Source organism: Pongo pygmaeus, chromosome 1 (genome assembly GCF_028885625.2).
Source record: "Pongo pygmaeus isolate AG05252 chromosome 1, NHGRI_mPonPyg2-v2.0_pri, whole genome shotgun sequence".
Lineage (NCBI taxonomy): Eukaryota > Metazoa > Chordata > Mammalia > Primates > Hominidae > Pongo > Pongo pygmaeus.
This window is the reverse complement of record NC_072373.2, coordinates 33,027,104-33,052,316: the sequence shown is the minus strand read 5'-3', so window position 1 is coordinate 33,052,316 and position 25,213 is coordinate 33,027,104. Positions and strand designations below refer to the sequence as shown.

The following is a 25,213-nucleotide window of genomic DNA, read 5'->3' as shown; positions in this document are numbered from 1 at the left end:
TATGAAATGGTCTTTGCATTGTTTGGACTGTATTTGTATAAATATGTTATGGGTTTGTGTTCCAAGATTATGGGAAAGTCCTGTAATTCTGATATGACTTAGTGTACATTATCAGTAATAGTTATAATTGTCAGTAAAATCATCGTATGCCACAGAACTAACCAAAATTTCTTTATCAATTGTGGCTTTAATAATCGCCGTTCTAAAACTTTTTGTCATCCATAGAAAGTTGTTGACCTGTTTTAATCCTCTTTAAAAAGTAAGTATAGAGTCAGCCATAGGATTTTGACAGGTGCTCTTGAATGCACGTTTCTAATAACTTTGAAGATTGTGACATTAGAAGAGAGGATAAAACTTTCAGTACTGATGGAGAGCTGAAGTGTTCATGAATATCAAGCTGAACAAGAGTTAACTGGGTGGGCTGAATAATAGATAGCTGAAGTAATCTTTTAAAACTTTTTGCTTAAAATGTTGCTGATCCTTTGTTTTGCTATCAGAGCCAAGGCAACTTTTCGTTTAAGCTATTTACAGCTTTTTAACAATTGAGTAAATTTTACTCCTGTGAACAAAATTTGGAGCATATTTGTTTCTCTCTACCTAATTTCTTCAGAATTTGGAAACTATTTGTGAGTATTCTTAACTTATGACAATAGATATTTGCATAAGTGCAATAAGCATCTGTTTTATTTTGTAACAGGACACAATTGGAAAAATTTGTTATTTTACCAAGACTGTCACTGGAATTGTGTGCTTTCCTTTAAGGAATCAATCTTGACTTACAAAGCCAGTAAAAACCCCTTGGGAAAACTGGTCACATTCTTTGTTTACACATGCCCTGTACAGGGTTCCTGACCTGTGATAAGTAAAGAATGTCACTTTCTGACAGACTCAGGAGCCCCAAGATGTCTTAGGACCTCAAGAGTAAAGGAATTAACCCAACTCATATGTACTTGATTGTACAAACCCAGGGCTGGGCTCAGCTTTAAAAAGGTCTTATCTGAGATTCCTTTTTATGGAACAAAGTTCCATCAAAGCCAATTTTAAAATCCTATGTGAAAAATAATTATTTTTTAGCATTTTATACAAGTAATCAGGCCAAGTATAAGACTAAAGCTCATTTTTGCACACAAATCGATTCTATTATAATTTGTCTTTAGTAAAAATGAGAGACTGGAAAGAAAAAAGAATTGCTTCAAAAACTATGGTACACCTGTTATTAGATTCTAGTCTCATTAGTTGTGTTTAAGGTTTTTCTTCTGTAATTTAGACAGACTCTGCTTATTTCTGTGTACCACCTAGTGATCTCTGACTACTATTCAAAAAAACCAAAATGAATGGGCAATGTCAAAATCTGGATCAATATTCTAATTCTGGGCACATACTGGGATTTACCGGCAACCCCATATCAGCTTGGTTCCAACAATTGCCCAGTTCATGGCAAGTCTTCTAATTTAGTTTAGTTGTGATAATTTTATTTATTTTGCTTTACTGCTGTGGAATGTATTGCTGTTATACTCTTTGTGTAGGATAAGCTTACTGAATGTTTTCTTAAATTAAATACTTATTAATCTTCCAGGTATAAACTTTTGTCAGAACTCAAGCATTCTGAATGGACCTTGACATACCGACACTTTCTGATTGAGTTCCTCTCTATCCCAAAGACAAGAGACCCTAATTGTTAGGCAGGAATATCATCACTGCTATTCAGCTTGAAGAAGTTAGAGAAGATGGATCTTCATCCCTCTACAACTCTTAAGATTAAGAGCTTTCTTGTAAAAGGGAGGGGGGATTTGTCAGGGGCTTTTGAACAAGAGCAACTCCATCTTGCATAGGGGCTCCGTAAAATAAGGCTGAGGCCTACTGGGCTGCATTCTCAAGAGGGTAAGGCATCCTAAGTCACAGGATGAGATAGGAGGTTGGCACAAGACACAGGTCATAAAGACCATGCTGATAAAACAGATTGCAGTAAAGAAGCCAGCTAAAACCCACGAAAACCAAGATGGCAATAAGAGTGACCTCTGGTTGTTCTCACTGATACCCTCTCATCAGTACCATGACAGTTTACAAATGCCATGTCAACATCAGGAAGTTACCGTATATGGTCTAAAACGGGGAGGAATCCTCAATTCTGGGAATTGCCCACCCCTTTCAGGGAAAACTAACAAGTAATCCACCCCTTGTTCAGCATATAATCAAGAAACAACCATAAAAATGGGCAACCAGGAGTCCTTGGGGCTGCTCTGCCTATGGAGTAGCCATTTTTTATTCCTTTACTGTCTTAATATACTTGCTTTTAATTTTTTTTAAAAAGATTTTTAGACATCAGTAACAAAGGATAATGTATTAGTCTATTCTTGCTTTGCTATAAAGAAATAACTGAGGCTGGGTAATTTAGAAAGAAAAGAGGGTTAGTTGACTCATAGTTCTGCAGGCTTTACAGGAAGGATAGTGCTAATATCTGTTTGGCTTCAGGAGAGGCCTCAGAAAGCCCACAATAATGGCGGAAGGTGAAGGAGAAGCAGGTACATCACATGCGGAAAGCAGGAGCAAAGTGGGAGGAGGTGCCACACACTTTAAAATAACCAGATCTTGTGATAACTCATTCGCTACCACGATAAATCATTCATGAAAAATCCACCTCCAGAATCCAATAATCTCCCACCAGGTATCACCTCCACCCTGGGGATTACAACTGAACATGCATGGGGACACAGATCCAAACCATGTCATTCTGCCTCTGGCCCCTCCCAAATTTCATGTCCTTTTCATGTTGCAAAATACAATTATCCCTTCCCAACAGTCTCCCAAAGTCTTAACTCATTCCAGCATTAACTCCAAAGTCCAAAGTCTCATCTGAGACAAGGCAATTCCCTTCTACCTATGGGCCTGTAAAATCAAAACCCAGTTATTTACCACCAAAGTATAATTCAGATACAAGCATTGGGTAAATATTTCCATTCCAAATGGGATAAATCAGCCAAACAAAAGAGGCTACAGACCCCATGCAAGTCTGAAACCCAAAAGGGCAGTCATCAAATTTTAATGACTCCAGAATAATCTCATTTGACTCCACATCTCATATCCAGGGCACATTGGTGGGAGGAGTGAGCTCCCAAGGCCTTGGGAAGATCTACCCCTATGACTTTGCAGGGCTTAGCTCCAGTGGCTGCTCTCATATGCTGGCACTGAGTGCCTGCAGTTTTTCCTTGCTGAGGGTGAAAGCTGCCAGTGACTACCATTCTGGGTTCTGGAGTATGGTGGCCCTCTTCTCACAGTTCCACAAGGCAATGTCCTAAAGGGGACTCAGTGGGGACTCCAACACAACATTTCCCCTTTTCACTGCCCTAATAGAGGTTCTAGGGCCATGAGGGCTACGCCCCTGCAGCAGGCCACTGCCTGGACACCCATGCTTTTCTGTACATCCTCTGAAATCTAGGCAGAGGCTCCCAAGCCTCAACTCTTGCATTCTGCACACCCACAGGCTTAATGCTGCATGGAAGCTGCCCATCCATTCATTTACTTGGAAAATATGTATTGAGTAGCTACCACGTGATAGGCAATCTTCTGGATCCTGGGACATATCAGTGAGTAATGCAAATAAAAAAAATCTTGCTTTCTCTTTTATATTATAGAGGGAAAAACAGATACATTCAACAAAAATAAGTCAACCCTATAATAAATACATTAAAGATGTTAAGTGCTATGGAAAAGAATAGAGCAACATAGTGAGACCCAAAGTGGGGAGTTGGTGTTTGCAGATGTAAATAGGGTGATAAGCAAGGTGTATTTAAGAAACTGGTATTGAGCAGACCTAATCAGGTAAGGGAGTCAGCCTGATGGATATCAGGAGGCGAAAAGTTCCAGGTTGAAAGAATAGCCAATGGTATCAAGGCAGAAGTGCACCTCACATAGTCAAAAATCAGCAAGGATGCCAATTTGTGTAAAACAAGGAGAACAAAATGAACAAATGTAAGAAATAAAGCCAGGGAAGTAACTGCTGTCAGCTCAATTAGGTCTTGTAGAATGGCGGTTTTCACTCTGGTAAAATGGAGAAACAACAGAGCATTTTGAGCAGAGAAGTAATATGCTTGACTGATATTGAACAGAACAATTATGGCTGCTGTGTTGAGAATAAAGTGGAGTGCCAGGGTGGAAGCAGTTAAAAGACAATGCAGTAATCCAGGCAAAGCAGCAACCGTGAATTGGACTGGGATGATTCTAGTGGAAGTGCTAAGAAGGATTCAAAATCTGGATATATTTTGATTCTAACACCAACAAGATTTTGCAAAACAAAAAAAAAATGTTGAATATGAGATAAAGAGAATTGACAAGGATGACTCCAAATCTTTTTCTCTGTCTTAGTAGAAAAATGAAATTGCCTTCACTTGTGATGAGGAAGACCACGGAAGAAGTAGTGTATGGATCAAACTGAGAGAGCTTAAGAAAACCGGTTCCATTTTGAAAAAAAGTAAGTTTAATTTTGAAATGTAAATTAAACATTCAAAGGGAGACTCTGGGTAGTTTGATACATGTAACAGAGTAGTCTGGAGTTTGAGGAAAGAGGCCTGGGTGGGGAGATTTATATTTGGAGGTCAAGTCACTTAGATGACATTTAAAGCTATAAGACTGGAGGTGATCTTTAAGGGAGTGAGTGTCTGTACACATGGGAGCAGAGCTAAGTCTTAAGGATTGGGGTACCAATACTAAGATGTCAAGCAGATGAAGAGGAACCAGTAAATCAAACTGAGACACAGCAACTAGAAACTTAGAGAGATGATGGAGTGTTAGATGCCAAGTGAAGAACGTATACCAAGGAGGAAGGAGTGATCAACTCCATTAAATGATGTTAATAGGTCAAAAAGATAAAGACTTGAAATTAACTATTAGATTTATAATGTGAAGGTGAGTAGAGATTTGACAAGTGTAGCTTAAGTACAGTGGTGAGCTAAAGTCTGACTGTAGATGGTGGAATTTGAAAAGAGGAATTAAAGGCTCCTATGGTTGAATATACTTTGGTGAAGTTTTGCTAAAAGGGGAGCAAATAAATAAAACAATGGCTAGTGGAAGAAATGGGGGAGGGTCAAGAATAATTTTTCATGGAAAAATAACAACATGCCTTTATTCCCTTGAAAATGTTCCATTAATACAAGAAAATTTTACAATACAGGAGTAAATTGGGGAAAAATGAGGCAAGATATTCTTGGTCAGATCTATTAATAGATTGTATGCCAGTGGTGGATAAATATAGCAGTGGAACTCTATAGAAGCTCTTTTATTCTTTTTGTTAATTTTTATAGTAAAGTTGGAGGTAATATAATCACTGACGATCAGGATAATGAGAAAGGAAAATGCATAAATAGTTGGCATAAGACAGTAAAGTGAATGAATGAGGGAAATATGGAATGATTACAGGGCAGCATCAGGAAACACAGGAAGTTCATCGTCATGAGTTTAAGGTGGGGAGAGTCATCCTCTTTGGGTATATTTAATCTATGCTGTGGTAGTGCCAAGATCATAGTAGAAGTGAAGAAAAAAAGGCAGGGAAGTCCAGCTCCATGAAAAGAAGTGGTTATAATAACTGACCATGAAACTTAAGTTGAGTAAGGAGGGAACAGACCACATCAAAAAGTGAGAGATAGTGGAAAGTCATTAAATCATTTGAAGATCCCAGGAGGGATGAGGAATTTTTGGACTCAGGGTATAAGGGGTATACACTAATCAATATCATTATGTATCTGACAGAAAAAGAAACACAAGAGATGCATGTACTATACAAACTGAACAAACAGAGCTTCTGGGGGCACTGAGATTAAACGATGCCACATGATCATTAGTGAAACAAGATCCAACTGATAAATTTATAAAAAAACATGTTTCAGTTTTAAATATTAACAGTAAACAGATTTCAGGCAAACAGAAGAAACATACATAAAAGTTAAGAGTCAGAGATAAAATTAGGGCCCAGAAAAGCTGAAAATCCCCATGAAAAATTAGAGGAGGTAATTAAAACGTCAACGCCTGAATTCTACCAAAATAATCTTTGGGGCCAAGTAACATGCACCTTTTTTGTTCAGAGTCATTGACCAGCCATAGCTGAAACAATCTAGAGGGTTGGAGAGTTAAGTATAGACAGACTTGTGCCAAAGGAAAGAAAGGGCATAAATTAGATGTTGTTATAGTAGTTCAACATCTGCTTTAAATGTAAAAAGTTGTAAGGGACCATCACTTTGCTGTCAATCTAACAACCAAAACAAGCCAGATAAGCCCTAAAGTCATTATTTTTTAACCCATCAAAATGTAGAGCGCACACAAAAAACTAAATGAATTAAATCCGAGAAAGTAATAAGCCTTTTATAGGAAACACAAACATTTACTGGACATATAACTCATTGGACGAGACCCAGGGCTGCTCCCATACTTAGCTCAGAGGTAAGAAATAGAGAATTCAGGCCTAGAAGGAGTAAGAAGGAAGCAGCCATACAGAGGCCAGAATGACAGATTAGAATTCTAAGGAGGCCCCACCACACATGTCTAACTATTTTCAATTCTATCCACGGATATCTGAAACCAGTAGTGAGCTAAATAATATTAAAACTGTAGTAAAGCCCACATACAGATCAACTTCAAATCAGTTTGATATTTTTTCTTTCCTACCCCACCCCCATTCAAAAAGTCTCATAGAACCAGCAGTGAGTGCTTTTCTTTGTAAAGGGAAAAATGCAAAAAAATATGATTTACTTCCACCTCTTTCATTCTTTTATGCAAAGTGTTTATCATACAATAAAAACATTTAAGACACATGAGAAATCAACAAAATGTGGCCCTTTGTAAAGAGAGGAAAGAGTCAATAGAAGGAGATGCAGACATGGCCCAGATGTTGGAATTATCAAATAGGGATTTGAAAATACCTATAAATATAAATGCTAAAAGATCTAGGGGTGATAGTGAATAATACATGCAAATAGATGGGTGAATTTGAGCCAATAGATGAAGTCTACAAAATGGCCAAATGAAAATACTTGAAATGAAAAGTATAATTTAGAAATCAACAATTTTCTAGATGGGCTTAGCAGCAGCCTAGACACAAAAGAGAAATTGACCAGTGAAATAAAGACAAGTCAAATAGAAAGTGTCCAAACTGAAACACAAAAAAGAGTGGGGAAAATGAAAACAAAGGAACAAATAAAAGTGTACCCAATATCTATGGGACACTATCTAGTGCTCTAACATAAATCTAACTAGAGTCTTATTACAGAAGAAAGAAAAGGAAGCAAAAAAAGGAAAAAAAGAAAAGTTTGAAGCTACAACTATCAGAACTTCCAAATGTAATGAAAACACCAACGTACATATCCAAAAATTTAAGCAAACCTCAAGCAGGACAAATATAATGAAAATCATGCCTAGGCATATAATAAACTGATAACATGAAAGATAAAAATAAAATCTTAACAGCATCAAGTGGAAAACAATATATAGGCCAGGCATGGTGGCTCACACTTGTAATCCCAGCACTTTGGGAGGCTGAGGAGGGTGGATCATCTGAGGTCAGGAGTTCGAGGCCAGCCTGGCCAACATGGTGAAACACGGTCTCTACTAAAAATACAAAAATTGGCATGGTGGCATACACCTGTAATCTCAGCTACTTGAGAGGCTGAGGCATGAGAATCACTTGAACCCAGGAGGTGGAGGTTGCAGTGAGCCAAGATCGCACCACTGCACTCCAGCCTGGGTTGACAGAGTGAAAGACTCTGCTTCAAAAAGAAAGAAAGAAACAAACAAACATATAGTATACAAGAAAACATTTATATAAATAGTGGCTGATATCTCACCAGAAACAATGAAGGCAAGAAGACAATGAAACAACATCTTTAAAGTTCTAAAAGAAGTAACAGTAATCAATGTAGAATTCTATATCAAATGAAAATATCCTGCAAAAGTAAAGACATTTTAACACAAGCTGAGAGAATTTGCTTCAGCAGGCTGAGCTACAAGCAATGAAAAGGGAAGTTCTTTGGGTTAAGAAGAAATAACATCAGGTGGAAGTGAGGATGAACAGGAAACATTGAAGAACACTACAGAGGACAGATCTTTAAAAAGAGAGATAAATTATTTTGTGGGGTTTACATAGACAAAACACAGAATTTTAAAATATCTGCTATATAACGAATCTAAACTGGACTTTTTTTCTCCCTCACCCTAAGTAAATTTTGATTTTCAGCCAAAAAAATATAAATATGGTCATGGCCATTATGTTAAAATGCTTAAGTATCACAGTCAGTAAACTTAAACAATAACTAAATTAACAATAATATTTATGATAGTGAACTTTTAATGAATACCTAACATGAATCAAACATGTATTATTTATAAGCTCTCTGATCACCCAGAAAAGTATGTATATAAAACACATTTTATAAATGAGAAAACATATTAGGAAATTGGATTGAGAAGTTATATTCTTTGCCAAAGTCACTTGGCTGTTAAGAAGCAGAACTAGCATTCAAACCCAGATCTGTCTGATTCTAAATCTCATGCTTTGCTTCTCAGACACAAATTATTATAGGAATAATAATTTGTATGTACAATGAGTTAAATGTCCAATGAATGCTTGTGTTTCCTGAATCCATATGACAAGTACAGAATTTAAATGACTAACATTTTGAAGACCACCCTCTATACTATACAAATTAGGCATCTCTGGCTGAACTTGTTACATTCATAGAATAAATCTATTCTGAAAATGCTTCCATTTATTATTTTGTCCAAAATTGGAAAACATTTTTAATTCTTATTATAAAATTATAGTTTACTGAAAAAAATTGCACAAAAAGAAATTTAAAAAGCAATTATTTGCAATCCCACTCATAGAGATTAACATTACTAACATTCTGAAGAACATTTTGGCATATTTCCTTCCAGACCTTTAATACGTATATGTATGTTTATAACATCTACATTAAACTTATAGAATTTTGTGCTATACAATCTTGTTTGTTTCATGTAATAACACATCATGAACCCATTGCCATGTACATAGAAAGAGACATATTTCATTCCTCTTGATGGTGTATACTATTCCATAGTAAGCATGAATTATAATTTATTAAATCAATTTCTTTTTCAAGTTTTTAACTGATTCCAGTTATTTGTTACTTTAAATAATTCTACAATGAACATTTTGAGTATGTATTTAAGTCTTTGTCTAATTATATTCTCGAGATAGTGTCCTGGAAGTAGAAATCTTGGATTAAGTAGCTTTTGCATTTTTACTTTTGATAGTTTGCCAGGTTACCCCAAACTATTTCCAACACCGGTATAATCGCTTTTCTAGTCCTTGCCAAACTATCAAGTACAAAATGATAATCATTGTTTGAATTTTAAATTTCCAGTTTATTAGTCAGATGTTTCAATATTTTCCTTTAGTGTTTCTGGACATGGTATCGTGCTAATAAAGGTCCTTAATATGCTAGAATTATAGAAACACTTGCCTTCATTTTCCTTTACTACCTTATGATTGCATATTTTGCATTCAAATTTTAATTAATCAGCAGTTTTTACTTAGTATGGTTGTGAGAGCTACATTAACATCTTTTTAAATCTACAACATAACTTGTCTGACAATATTGCTAGACACCTTGTCTGAACTGTTCTGAAACTAACTTTAAGTAAACTCCTGTCTGTCTATATACTGTGTTCCTATACTCTTCTTCCATTCCATTCTCTTAGTCAATTTCAATACTTTCTAAGTTTTTCTTTGCTTTTTATCTAATTCCCAAAAATAATTCTCTCTGAAAAAAATTAGCATGATTTCAGCTGAACTAAAATGGAGTTTGTGTATCTAGCAGAGGTTAGAAATGTGAACCCATGGGAAACTGGTAGAAATTAGAAGTAGCATTCCAACTTTAGAATCAAGTACAAGCATATGGGCTAAGACACACAATGTTGAAAACACAGAAAAGAAGGCAAGTAGGAGTTAGCTTTAGACGATGATCCTTTTCTTCCCTGCATATTCACTTTAACACACACTCAACAAATATTTATTGATTCCTTAATGACTAATGATCTTCTTAAGAAAGTGCTACGCACATTTGAATGTATAATGTAGAAATTCTCACTTTTAATTGGCAACTAGAACTCTGTTGATAAACGAGTTCAGAAATAACTCAGAAAAGTTTTGATTCACATAGTTCTGTAATTTTAAATCCAAAATTTGGAGAGCTAGTCTAACCATACTCACCATATTACCACGATGACACTGGTGCCTCCTCATAACTACATATCTGCTAACACAAGTGCTCCAGGTTATACACCCAATTGGAAGCACTAAAATAAATCTACAACTAAAAGAAAATGTTCTAAAAAGGAGCCATCACACTTTGGTTGATACAGATGGTCTAAGGTGTTTCTATTTGTACATATAAAATTCAGCCTGATCAAATCAGATTATACCATTAATATAGATGAGGGTTCAGTAAAAAGCATGCATTTGGTCCATTGATTAATTTTCCAGGGAAAGCAAAGACAAGTCCTGCAGTAACAGAAAGTGTCACTGGCAACACATTTTTCTAGAGAGTTATGCTAGAGATAAGACTCAAAGAAAAAGCTCTGTAGTAGCCAGCACTCATATGGAAGGTTGTTACTTTCTGGGTGCAGAAACAGAGAACCAAGTCAAACCTAATCAGAGAAAGACAGAAAAGATCCATCTTGATCTGCTATAGGCCTTCATTTGACGTGCTTGTGTTTGAGGTAGTGTCTGTTCCAAAGCAGAGACAGCCGGCCTGGCACTGCATGAGAGCACCTTTAATTCAGTTCAGTAATCGCTTGCACAATTACCTCTTTTGAATGAAACCATCTTGGATATGGACAAAAGTATGGGGGACAGTGACTTAATTTTTTGATTAAAAAAAGGAGCAAGCGAGAGAAAGAAAATGATTTATAATAAGTCCATAGGAACATTCTGTACCTATCTCTTTTCTGATTAGAGAGGTGGCATGGAGCCTGGCTCATTAGGCAGAAGTAATGAGCCAGTCTACATGCCATCTCTAATTAGAGAAAAGATACAGTAGGTACGACTGTACATATAAATTGATAGAATAAAGATAAAAATTATTTAAAATATCCTTTCCCTTCTGTAGCTCTCAGATGTCCAGAACATAAAGGAGAAAGCTGTAATAAAAACTAAATATTTGAAATAAACCGGTTTCCTGTTACATGTTTTCTAATCAGGAGTGAAATTTATTTCTACACAGTTTAAAAATATCATCTTCAGTTCACACTGTTCTTTTGAAGCATTAATCCAACATTTAGTATACTGAAGTAGAATAGAAGCAGGCCATTTAACCCTGCAGTGCATAGTGGACTAATTTATGGCGCTATCAAATACTTTGAGCAACATTTGGTGCAATAAAACACTTTTAGAAGTACTAATGGGGATTAAATATTGAAATAAGGCTCACAAGATTCAATGTGTTATTTAAAAATTCTTCACGCAGAGTATTTTATAAAATTATGCAATATACTAATTACTCAAACGAAGTTCCTAAATATATAAGTTCCTTAAAATATTGCTTCTTCGCATGAGTTTAGCTTGATCTAAGAGCATACACAAACTAAAGTAATACAGTCTTCATATTTTCTCTTTTGATTGGTACAACAATCATATGGAAAGATAGTGTTATCCCTATCTTATTGTTTCACAATAAGAAAATAGATGTTCAAATAGTTTAAAAATAGTTACCACTTAATGCACATTTACTATACAACAAGCAATTTATATTCTAAACATACATCATCTCACATAATTCTTATAAGATTCCTATGAATTATATATTAAAACACCATTTCATAGATTAGAAACCAGACTTAAAGAGAGTGAATATTTTGATCAGAGAAGTACACCTGGGTCATATTTAAACCAGAGCTTGGCAATTTAACCACAGTGTTTTGAATATCAAAAATATATACCTTCTTTTTTAAAACTAGACATTGGTCAAATAACTCAGGTCATACAGAAAAACAAAACTAACATTTTATATTATTTCAGAGTTAATAAGTGCATCAGACAAAAATATCTATATATATGGCATGTCCATTATATACATTTATTACAAACATTCAAAAAGAGTTGAGTTGCTGATATGTGCAAATGATAGGATTGTGTACCTATTAGAATTAACAATGAGTTTGGCAAGGTCACTGAACATAGGTAAATATAAAAACTGATTATATTTTAATGCAATAGTAACAAAATTAGCAAATGAAGTTCAAAAACAATACTAAGTATAATTGCATGAAAACCAACAAGCCAAAAAGCCAGAACACTGACAATACCAAATGCTACTGAGGATGTGGGGCAACAGGAACTCTCTTTCATTGCTGATGGGAATGTAAAATGATACAGTCATTTTGGAAGACAATTTTACAGTTTCTTACAAAACTAAACATATCTTACCATACGATCCAGTAATTGCGCTCTTTGGTATTTATAAGTTGAAAACTTATGTTCACACAAAAACCTACACACTGATGTTTATAGCAACTTTACTCATAATTGCCAAAACTTGGAAGCAACCAAGATGTCCTTCAGTAGGTGAATGAATAAATCAACTATGCTATATCTAACCATGGAATATTATTTAGTACTAAGACGATATGAACCACCAAGCCATGAAAGACATGGAGAAATCTTACATGCATATTACTCAGTGAAACAAGCCAATCTGAGGATACATGATTTTTTATTCCAACTATATGATATTCTGGAAAAGGTGAAAATACAGAGACAGTGAAAAGATCAGTGATTGCTAGGGGTTAGGATAGAGATAAGGATGAATATGACGAACACAGAAGATTTTTAGGGAGTGAAACTACTCTGTAGGATACTGGAGTAGTGGATACTTGTCATTGTACAACACCAAGAGTGAATTCTGATGTAAAATATGGACTGTGGGTGATAATGATGTATTAATGTAGGTTCATCAATTGTAACAAATATACCATATACCGCTCTGGTGAGGGATATTGACAATGGGGAAGGCTGTGAGTGTGTAGGAGCAGAGAGTATACTGGAACTCTCTATACTTTCCACTCAATTTTTCTGTGACTCTAAAATTGGTCTAAAAAAATACAGTCTATTAAAAAGGAAAACCAATGAATATGTTTGAAGAAGTCTAACAAATAGGAGTGAGACCTCTATATAGACAACTAAAAACATTGCTGGGAGAAATCAAGGAATATATTACATTTATGGGCTGGATACTTGATATTGTTTAGATGCCCATTCTCCCAAATACAAATTAGTAATTTAAATATCAACAGAATTTTTTATGAAAATTGAAAAACTGTTTCTAAAATTCATATATAACAGCCAAGGCAATCTTAAAAGAAAAAAAGTTGGAGAACTACTAGCTATGAAGACATGTATGAAGTTACAGTAATTAAAACTAAATAATTTGGCCCAAGTATAGACAGACAGACAGATCACTGGGGCAGAATAGAAAGTTCAGAAAGAAAGCCATCTTCACATATACAGAGACCTGACTCACGACAACGTTACCACTGCAGAATGGTAGAAACATTGATTTGTTTCAAGAGGCAAGTTTTTCTAGGTTAATTACGCATTCAGGTGGGACAAAAATTTTGACCCCTACCTTATATAATCTCAAAAAATGTATTCCAGATAGAACATAGACCAAAATTTGAAAAGTAAAATAATAAAGCTTCCTGAATAAACTGTAGGAGGATATCTTCCTGATATCAGGGTTTGCAAAAATAGTCTAAACAGAACACAAAAAGTATTAAGTATAAAACAATGACTAAATTAGACTCATTAAAATTAAGAAGCTCTGCTTATTGACAAATACCATCAAGAGAATGTGACTGTAAGCCTTAGCCCAGAAGAACATATTTGCCCTCATGTGTTTGTCAAAGAACTCATATTCAAAATATTGAAGACCTCCTATAAATTATTAAGAAAAATACAAACTGTCCAATTAAAACTTGGCAAAAGGCTTCACAAAAAAAGCATATTTACTTGGCAAATAAGCACATGAAAAGATCTCAGTATCATTAATGATCGGGAAATGCACTACATGGCTACAAGAATGGCAAAGAATGATAACATCTGGCAAAACTAACAGTTGATAAGGAAGTGGAACAACTGAAATCCTCAAATATTGCTTGTTGGGACACCCACTTTGGAAAACTTTACAGAATTATTTGCTAAAGCTAAAGATATAACTGCATACACTAGGGAAAAATCTCATTGGCATAGTGCTAAGCGAAAAGAACACAAAAGAGTACCTACTTCATGATTTTATTTGTAAGATAGTTTGAGAACAGGCAACATTAAACTACGGTTATAGAGGGCTACATTGATGCTATTCTGTTTTTACCTTTACAGTGGATGTTCATTAGGGGACTCTGAGATTCTGGAAATGTTCTACAACTTTTTTTAAATGAGAGTTACACAGGTGTATATAAATATTAAAAACTCATCAAGCTATACCTTTTATATTTATGCACTATCTTGCATACATGTTTTATTTTGTTTAAATATTAAAGGATTACTTTAAAATATCTAGACCACAAAGCTCATAAGCCATCTAAAAACTGAAGAAAACATATACAACATAATATTCTTAACATAAATGAGTTTTTATAAATAAATAAGGAATTATAGAGTATAAATATGGACACATTGTACGAATAAGGAATTCAAAAATGAAATGCAAATGATCAACACATATGTAAAAAGCTACTCAAACTCATTAATGGCCAAATAATTCTGAGTCAGCATTCAACAATATTTTTCACTTAGAGGAATGGCAAGGGTGAAAAAAAAGTGGATAATTTGTAAGGTTAGTTAGTGTTTAAGGAAACAAGTACTTCGCTATATATTTTAATGAGGTTATAAATTTTCACAACCTTTCTGGAGGTAGCCCGTTGTTATGCATTAGAGCAATCTCTGTAATATGTACTAAAATATAAAATGACCATATACTTCAACCCAGCCATTCAAATTCTATGGATTTATTTTCAGGAAATAATTATAATAGCATTAATAATAGTATTATTTACGGCCGGGTGCGGTGGCTCACGCCTGTAATCCCAGCACTTTGAGAGGCCAAGGTGGGTGGATCACCTGAAGCCAGGAGTTCGAGACCAGCTTGGCCAACATGGTGAAACCCCATCTCTACTAAAAATACAAAAGTTAGGCGTGGTGGTGCACATCTGTAATCCCAGCTACTCAGGAGGCTGAGGCAGGAGAATTGCTTGAACCCAGGAGGCAGAGGTTGCAGGGAGCCGAGATTGCACCACTGCACTCCAGTCTGGGTGACAAGAGCAAAACTCCATCTCGAAAAAATAATAATAATAAAATAATAATATTATTATTTACTAATATAGTTTAGTAAATTTTTTTTCAATATATAGCATATATGTTATCTTCTTAAACTACATGGCCAATTTTTAGTGTGAGAAAATATAAACCACATAGTTCAGTTAATTATATGTTAATATTATTTCTCAGTTTTCATCTAATACTGTATAGTCCTACTTCAACAATGCTGTACATTAAAATCCAGCTCCATGCCCAAGAGAGAGAAAATATAGTTTATATACAGGCATTGTGCTTAGCACTTCATCCATTCATTCATTTAACAAATAAATATTGAGTATCTAATACATGCCAGGTGCCTGAAACACAGTAATGTTTTATATGACATTGCTTCATTTGATCCTTACATTGGCCCTATGGGATATCAATATTATCATCATCATCATTTTAAAGTTGGGGTGACTACACTTTAGAGACATTAAAGTATCTTGCCAGGCCATATAGCTAGTAAGTGAGGAAATGGGATACAAATTCATGCAGGTTGGCACCAAATAGGATATTAAGGAACCGTGAAATCAGGCAACTGCTCAAATACATATGTATGTATGTATATGTCTATGTATATGATTGATTGATGGTTGATATATATAAATAGAAATGTAGATATAGACACAGATGTATAAATATATGTAGAGAGATATATATAATATTTTCTATAAAATAACTGCTAATTGCACTGAAACATTAAAAAAAACCTAAATGTTCATTATAGGAGCTTAAGAAATCTCATAGATTGCAACTATACAATTGCATACAATACAGCCATTTTCAATGAGAACATATATCTAAATGAGAAGATACGTTGACATGAAATGTTGTTTATAACATTTGAAGGAGAAATATTTATTTTTAGAAGGCTCAGAGGAAGCATATGTATTGTAATTTTATTTTTGGAAAAATATATTTATAACTATATCTCTAGCTAAAAATGTACTAAAAATCTGGAGGAGTATAAAAAAGTTAAATTATATCTATCTCTGAAGATAGAAATATGGAAAATACTTTCTATTTCACAGAGTTCCATATTGTTTAGTTTTTTTTATAATGAGCATATATTACATAATAATATAAAATAATATTTTTATTTTAATATGTAGGCATTTTAAAGACCACTGTATTAGATATTTCAAGATAATTTCTTATTTCAACTTCTGGTTTTATTCAATACATAGTATATGATATCTTCTTAAACTATATGGCCCATTTTTAATGTAGTAAATGTAAACATCAGTCCAGTTAATTACATGTTAATACTATTTCTCAGGTTCCATCTAATACTTCTTATGTGTACATTAACAATGCTCTACATTAAAATGCAAACCCCTCAGAAAAGAGACAGAAAGGAAATATAGTTTATTACACATTGAAATTACTTAAAAACTAATCAGAATAAAGAAGTTTATATTTGAAAGCTTCCCAAATGTAGTAAATTAAATAGTAGACCCCAAAAGATCTATTATCCACCTGGAACCTGTAACTATGACTTTAATTTGGAAAAGGGGTCTTTGCAAGTATAATTAAGTTAAGGAACTCAGGGTGAGATCCTCCTGACTGTGAGTGGGCCCTAAATCCAATGACAAGTGTCCTTATAACAGAGGTAAAGGGGAGAAGATTCAGAGGAGAAGGCCACATGAAGACTGAGGCAAGATTGTAGTTAGGAAGCAGCAAGTAAAGCAACACCAAGGATTGCCAGCAGCCACCATGAAGAGAAACATGGAATGGATTTGCCCTCAGAGCCTCCAGAAGGAACCAACACCTCTGAACCCTTAATTTCTGACTTCCAGCTTCCAAAACTGTGAAAAAATAAATTTTACTTTCATTAATCTGCCACCCAGTTGGTGGTAATTTGTTCAGTAGTGTTAGAAGATGAATACACGTAGATATTTTAAAATATTATTTGTTTGATGCATTTTTAAGAACAATGTAATTGGATGAAATAAATAACATTCTGAAGTCAGAAACTTACCATTTACACTCTGTCCTATTTGCACAGTACCAGATGCAAAATCTGTAATTGAACCACTTAGAGTTCTTGCATCGAAAGGTGTATGATCCTTCTCCACGCCATTGATAAAGAAGCTGATTTTTGTCTGATGCACCTGTAAGAAATTACCGCCATTATTATTTTAAGTGCATAAACTTTTATTTTATATTAAACACATTTCAGCAGTTTTTCTTAAGTAAGTTTCTTTCTTCTTTACTTTGTTCAGCTGGGAAGACCGGAAACATTATTTTAATAGCTCAGTGATATCTCCATGTGTTTATCTAGATATAAACCTATATAGTGTTATTTTGTGCTGTGATGATATCTCCCAGGGTGTTCACAGATATACATAATAGTTTGTCCCACACATGTAACAGCTCTGGTTGCCATGCTTTTACAGGGTTTTTGAGGATATGTTACTTCTTTAAACACAAATTAAATTTGTTATGGCTATATTTGGAAATAGAGCAAAATGAGTACAAGGGAAAGAAATAATTAAAGCCAGACATAACAACAAAGAATTGCATGTGGATATAATTCAGGTTACTAGGATCAAATATTTCTTGAATTTACTGTCTTGGGTATTGGTATCCGGTTGGTGATTTTCAGATATACTTTCCCAATGTAGGGTAAAAAAAAATTTCCAATCATATTCTAGACTAATCAATCAAGCAAGTAGCCTAATGACTGCATATATTAGGGATTAGCAAATTTTTTCCGTAAATAGCTAAAGAATGTTTTTTTCCCTGCAAGTCAAATGATTTGGTTCTGTGGGCCAAGTGGTTACTGTCACAACTGCCCAACTCTAATGCTGTAATGCAAAAGCATCCACAGACAATATATAAACAAATGAGCATGGCTGTGTCCAAATAAAACTTTATTTATAAAAACAGGTGGCCAGCCAATTTGACCCACAGGTTGTAGTTTGATAACTCTTGGATTACATGATTAAAAAGCTATGGGTTTTTTTTTATGTGACAGGAGCCCAGAATAGCCAATGTTATTAAACTTTTATGGAAAACACCCATAGATACCTGCACAAAATTTTTAATTTCATACACTTCTAAATAAACTAATCAGCTGTTTGGACATCAACTTTATCTCTGCAAATAGTCTTTTTGTTCAAGTGCTTTTAGCTTAAATGCAAAAGGAATAATTGGTACTCTATTTAGTGAAGGAGCTGAAATGGCAAATAAAAGCCTCTGGAAAGGGGAGGGGTTGAGAGAGGGGAGGAGAGAGTGAGATTTAAGGTCATGCAGAGGAAAGGTTGGATGTTAACATTTTAATTAAAATGATAGCAAAACATTCAACATGCTATTCTGCTATGGACTTTGAGTGGTAATGATGTATCAGTGTAGATCCGGCAATTGTAACAAATATAACACCCCTCTGGTGCTGGGCTTTAATAGAGGGGGAGGCTGTGGGTACGTGGGGGTATAGCATGTTTGGGAGATCTCTGAAATTTCCACTCAATTTTGCTGTGAGCCTGAAACTGGTTATACTTTTAATGCTTTTATGTTAAAAAGACTTGCGATAATTAATGAAGATAAACATTTATTCTCAAACATCTTAAAATCATGTAAACTATTGCCTTAAAAATCTTTTTCAATGTCCCCCTCAAAAAAAAACAAGCAAAACAAAACAAAACAAAAAAAACAGGAAGTTAATACAATAATTACTTGGCAAAATGGGTTTTTTCAAAAAGTTACCCACAATGGCTTTTCTCCATTCTAACCACCCTGCTTTCATTTAAACTATGTTCTTTCTTAAATCCATTGATCTAGTGTTGCATTTGATTTAATTTTAAAACAAAGCTTTAATATACCTCAAATCATATACCAAGTCCTCAAGGGCCTGGATATATTCCGCTTTGTTGGGCAGTAGGGCTGCATTTTTTTTTGCATCCCATTTTTTACAGCCTGTTACTGTCATTTGGTGTTTGACTGTTATCATCATAAAAGATACAGGCTTTTCTACTTTGTTATTTGTAGCATTATCTCATGTTTTACAACATCTTTGCACAACATGCAGGCACATGAAATATAACTAGTGAAAAGTTCTCGGTGGTATTAATGCATAAAAAAGAATGTGGTTCCATCTCTACTGTCTTTACCCAGCCCAAAGCTGATGAACAGCCAATTTTCCTTTATCACATTAGCACAGCCATGAGGGAAACCCATTTGTTCTAGTCAGCTACACTAAAGATACTATTACCAATCTAACATATACATGTTTTATATCAGCAGTATTCTCAGAGCATGAGAGAGCCAACAATATATTAACACTAGCATGACAGTTTATTTAAGAAAAGAAAATTGTCTCTGTAGAGGGACAGAAGTTAGAAATGTATGGCTAAAGCTCATTGTCACTGGTCTAATAAAGATAATAATTCTTAGGCTTTCTTTATAGCAGGTAACACTCCTGTGACAGTTCTGTCATATCATTTAAATAAAAATGTTGTCTTTTACAAGTTTAAGTGCACCTTATTTTGAGTCAGATAGAAAGCATGTTTTTTATTTTCTGTATTCACTGTATTATATCTGTTGTCAAGAGTTCAGGACCTTCTTTTTTATCAACTCATCACATATATGCTTAGTAGAATTCAGTGTCACTTGCAGTGAATTCCAGAAGGATATTTTCACTTTGTAGGTACTTAAATAATGATTAATGATGATCCCAAGCCACTCTCCCATTGCCCCCTCTCCTACCAACCACCTTTCCATACATAAGATTAAATCTTCCTTGGTTTTTCTGTACCATGTTTTATGTTCCAAGATTCTCTAAACTATTTTACAATTCTGATGTGGGGTCCCATCACCCTGAAGCTGTAAAGACTGAGGTGGATTTTTGCCATAGCTCATTCTGATGGTCCCCTTGCCAGTTATTTAAGGGAATACATACAATGGAATTTCTGATTTGTGAAAAGAAAGCCTTCTGCTAAAATAAACTTCGCACCTATCTCATTCTCTAGCCCTGTGAGGATAAGAGGAGCTTGTGCATGTTTATTGGTGTGTCTTGAATGAATTGACAAAAGCAGTAGCAGTTGTAGAAAAGCCTTTAAATCCCCTTCATAAGAGATCCAAAAACACGTCGGAAAGAAGATACAGAGAAGGTCATGTTTAAATCTTCATTCTCTTCAGTTTCATATTTTATTTTAACCACTTTTTTTTGGTCACATTTGTGTCCCTGTGATAGATTGTACTCATCCCTTTGAGTAAAAGAGTACACTAGATTTTTTTTTTAAGTAGAATTCTTGACACTGTCCTCCCATTCTCACGCTTGATTAGTGATAAGTATAATTCAAAAGTCCAGAAAGTTACACAATAGCTCAGTACCTACCAAGGGGAAAATAGAATCAAGTCCACCTAGGCTAGAGTAATTTTCCACAGTCACCTGTTCCACTGAAATGCCAGATCTTTGCTGCTATTTTACTCCTGCTGGCCATCAAAACTAAAAGAAACTGCTGACTCAGGCTGGGAAATAGAGAGACAGAGTACCTGTGCTGAATTTCTTACTGGACAAATGGTATTCCCATTGCCTACATTCTTCTAATTTAAATGGAATTCATAAAGCATCAACTCGGTACCCACAGTGGCCCTATGAGCTACACCAACAAGAGTTAAGTCATGATCCTTTCTCTCAAGGAGCTTGTATGTATGATAACAACAAAATACATTTTAATATACTAGATAGTGTTTGAATCACTATAAATGATGATGGTTGTTTCTAACTTAAATACTGAATCTTAATGCAGTCAAGAAGGTTTATCTTTTCCAAGGAGTTGCTTTGAGAAATTATGTCTTAATTTGTTAATACGTGTGGTGTATAACGTATTTTTGGACCTTCTCTGTGTGACTTGCTTTCCCAGAACCAACTTAGAAGCTTCCCAGGAAGAGCAGTTTTATTAATTTGGAGGGCCTCATTTAAAGCAAAACCATTTTATGCATTCAGAATAACACCTTTCTAATAGATTAAGTGATTTGACAACGTGTCTTAAATTTAAATTTCCCCTTAAAAGATCATTATGGATGATACAAATATAAGGATCATCATTTTGAATGCTAAGAAATTCAAACAAAAAAGAAAACCACTGTAATATGAATCAGAAGAGAAAACTTTATGGAGGAGAAAAGTCTTGGACTTTCTGAAATAGAAATTGCCCTGAAATAGAAATTTCTATTTCTAGGTGAAAAAAAGGATTTGCATAAAAAGATTCCACTATTCCATCCATAATTTTTAAGCTAAAGTAAGGCAATGTATCCTGAAAACTCTATAAGTTTATTTTAAAATATCACATGTATGTTGTATTCCCCTACCTACGAACACGTGGAATCCCCACACATCCCATCCAATTGCTTCCCATCCTAAACCTAAGGCCTTCTGAGTTTTTTCCTCACTCATCTCACCCAATTTATTTCTAACCTTCACCAACAGCCAACCTCCAATCTAATTGGTAAAGTCTCCTCACTGTCTGATGATCACACACCATTTAATCTCATGATGTGTTCAAGTTATTTCCATATAGACACTTAACTAAATTTTTAGTATTTTTCAAAACACACATGTCAAGTCATCTATTCTCCAATAATCCTTTGCCACCTACTTTGGCATTACAAAAGTAGTTAACATATATTAAAAACCTAGTATGGGCCGGGCACGGTGGCTCACACTTCTAATCCTAGAACTTTGGGTGAGGCAGGCGGATCATGAGGTCAGGAGTTTGAGACCAGCCTGGCCAACATAGTGAAACCCCGTCTCTACTAAAACAAAAAAAAACAGAAACAAAAATTATCCGGGTGTGGTGGCACACGCCTGTAGTCCCAGCTACTTGGGAGGCTGAGGCGGGAGAATCTCTTGAACTCGGGAGGCAGAAGTTGCAGTGAGCCAAGATGGCGCCATTACACTCCAGCCTGGGTGACAGAGTGAGACTCCGCCAAAAAAAAAAAAAAAAAAAAAAAGTTTGTCAGACATTGTTCTGAAATATTTATGCATATTCATTCTTTTTAACTTTACAGTTTCCTAAGGCAGGTTTACCTTTTTCTCCATTTTAAAGATAATTAAAAATAAGCACAGAGGATTGAAAACAAAAATTTGGCCAGGCACAACGGCGCGCGCCTGTAATCCCAGCACTTTGGGAGGCCGAGGTGGGTGGATCACTTGAGGTGAAAAGTTCTAGACCAGCCTGGCCAACATGGCGAAACTCCGTCTCTACTAAAAATGCAAAAAAAATTAGCTGGGTGTGGTGGTACATTCCTGTAATTACAGCTGCTTGGGAGGCTGAGGCAGGATAATTGCTTGAACCGCTGAGGTGGAGGTTGAGGTGGAGGTGGAGGTGGAGGTGGCGACATCGCGCCACTGCACTCCAGCCTGGATGACAGAGTGAGACTCTATCCAATTAAAAAAAAAAAAAAGAAAAAAAGAAAAGTTTGGTGCACTGGCTCACGCCTGTATTCCTAGCAGTTTGGGAAGGAGAGGTGAGTGGATCATGAGGTAGGTAAAGAGGTAAAGATTTCAAAACCAGCCTGGCCAAGATGGGGAAACCCTGTCTCTACTAAAAATACAAAAATTAGCTGGGTGTGGTGGCACGAGCCTGTAATCCGGGCTACTCGGGAGGCTGCAGCAGAGAATTGCTTAAGCCCAGGAGGCGTAGGTTTTAGTGAGCTGAGATCGCGCCACTGCACTCCAGCTTGGGCGACAGAGCAAGACTCTGTCTAAAAAAAAAAAAAAAATTATTCAAGGTGCTATAGAAGGGTGACTGGTGGTTTCAGAGACGGTTTTAAAAGGCTAATTTAATAAATAAGTTATAGCCAGTTAGGGTTTTGAAGTAACAGTCATTTAGTTTGTCAAATCCATCCATTTAGCATCTCTTCTATACCTCTACCCAGTGATGATTCAGAATTGGTGTCACCACCTCCCACAATAGGAAAGGTGACATCCCCTGTGTGCTATAACCACTTACTACGTGCCCCTCATTGTGCGGAACATTTTCCCTGTATCATCCCACTGCCTTCCCAGATAGCTGCTTCACAATGGTGTTGTCCCCACATCACAAAGGAGGAAATTCAGACTAAACTGTTCTAGCATTCTGCCTCTGCAGATTTTGGGAACGCCTTTCTCTTTGAACAGCTTTTACTATTATATGTAATTATCATAAATGATTGAACCCAAAGGTATCTCCTTATAACTTCAGTTCACAAGCTCCAGTTCTAATTATTGAGGCTACACCAAACAAATTTAATCCCTTTTCCACGTGAGAGCTTACATAAACGTAAAGAGGGATGTCATTCCTCTCCTAAGTCTTCTTCAGGATAAATGTGTTTAGTTTGTGTGATGTTCTAAATATGACATAGTTTTTAGTGTCTCTCTTCTTAAAATGTGGCTCCAGAAATACTACAATCTCTAGATGTGGTCTGACCTGTCAAACTGGTACAGGATTGTCACCTTAATATAATTCAAAATTGCAGGCTAGATTTTTGGCAATGACATCATGCAGCTAAAACTGATAAATTAAGTTGAGCTATTAACTAAAATACTGTCTTTTTTTTTTCCTACTTACATCAACTGCTAACTCACATCTACTCCATGCTATACATATACAGTTGGCTTTGTGGACCCAAGGGTAGGCATTTATATTTATCTATGTTATATTCCATCTTGTTAGATTCAGCCCATTTCTCCGAGCTGTCAAAATCTTTTTGGATGCTATGTCTGTCATGCAGTGCCTTTACCATCCCTCTAAGATTTATGTCATTTGCAAATTTGATGAGCATGCTTTACATGCTGGACAGAAGCTTAATAAACACTAACTGATTGATTGGCTAATTGATACCCCGAAAATGAAACCAATAACATGAACTACGTGATGTTACAACTCTAAGCAATAAAGAAAAGGCACAGTTTTCTAACAAAATGTGTCATACTGTGATTCTTCACATAACTTTTCAGAGTGGCCTTGTTTACTGACATGAATTTTTATATAATTATAAATGCCCCAGTTTATTAAATATTCTCTATTGAGTGATGTTTATACAAACAATATGAATAAGCACTTGAGAAAATTATTCAGGGATAGTTGCTTGGGCAGAAATTAACCAGCTGGGTGGCCCACAAATATTTGTAGTGTTTGGAATGTGTATGTGTGCCTGCTACTAGTTTGATTGACTGAATAACTGCTTAAATTTTATTTGTTTTGACTATGTTAAAGGTGCTATGGAAAAATGAATTCATACACAGGTATGACCCTCGAAGATTTTTTCTTGGTTTTGTTTCTGTTTTGCATTTTCCATGAGTTCCTGGTGTTTTATTTCAACACTTTTTCCTCTGTCCACTTCTCTCCATTCCCACACCTTCACACACTCCAAACCAACATATACACTCACTTTCATTTTTTCCTCTCTGAGTAACTCAGACAAGCCAAGCCAGGCTCTTGAAGAGATCTACAGAAAAAGCCTACGTGTATTACATTTGCGCCCTGGGTGTGATTCTCTGGATTTGCTGTTCTCCCCCAATCTCTATTGAAGCTCTTCATATACTGCAACCCCCACCAAACAAGTCTCCATTTAATTGATCTCTAAAACTTTAACATAGGAATGCAAGTAGATTTTTTTTTTTGTCCTGTCTTGACTGGATGTGAAACTCTCACGGCCTCTTCTTCCTACACACTTAAATTACTCTCTTCTCTCTACTGCCAAAAAAAAAAAAGCTGTTAATTTACACATGTGCATGATGGAAAAATCTGCCAACAGTCTGATTTATTGAATTCCTAAGGAATAGGGAGAGTTCCAGCTGGTTTTTTGTAGATACTGCTTAAAGATGTGTCATGCACAATTCTA

The 25,213-nt window shown here is 35.4% G+C and overlaps 1 protein-coding gene across 1 annotated transcript in view; it reads right to left on the bottom strand.

Annotated features, from left to right (window-relative positions):
* The window catches only part of USH2A (usherin), a 793,063-nt gene that overhangs the window by 716,295 nt on the left and 51,555 nt on the right, over window positions 1–25,213 (bottom strand). Inside the window, exon 3 of the mRNA XM_054484303.2 lies at window positions 17,364–17,496. Coding sequence (XP_054340278.1) covers window positions 17,364–17,496 — 133 coding nt within the window. The remainder of the gene's footprint in view (window positions 1–17,363; window positions 17,497–25,213) is intronic.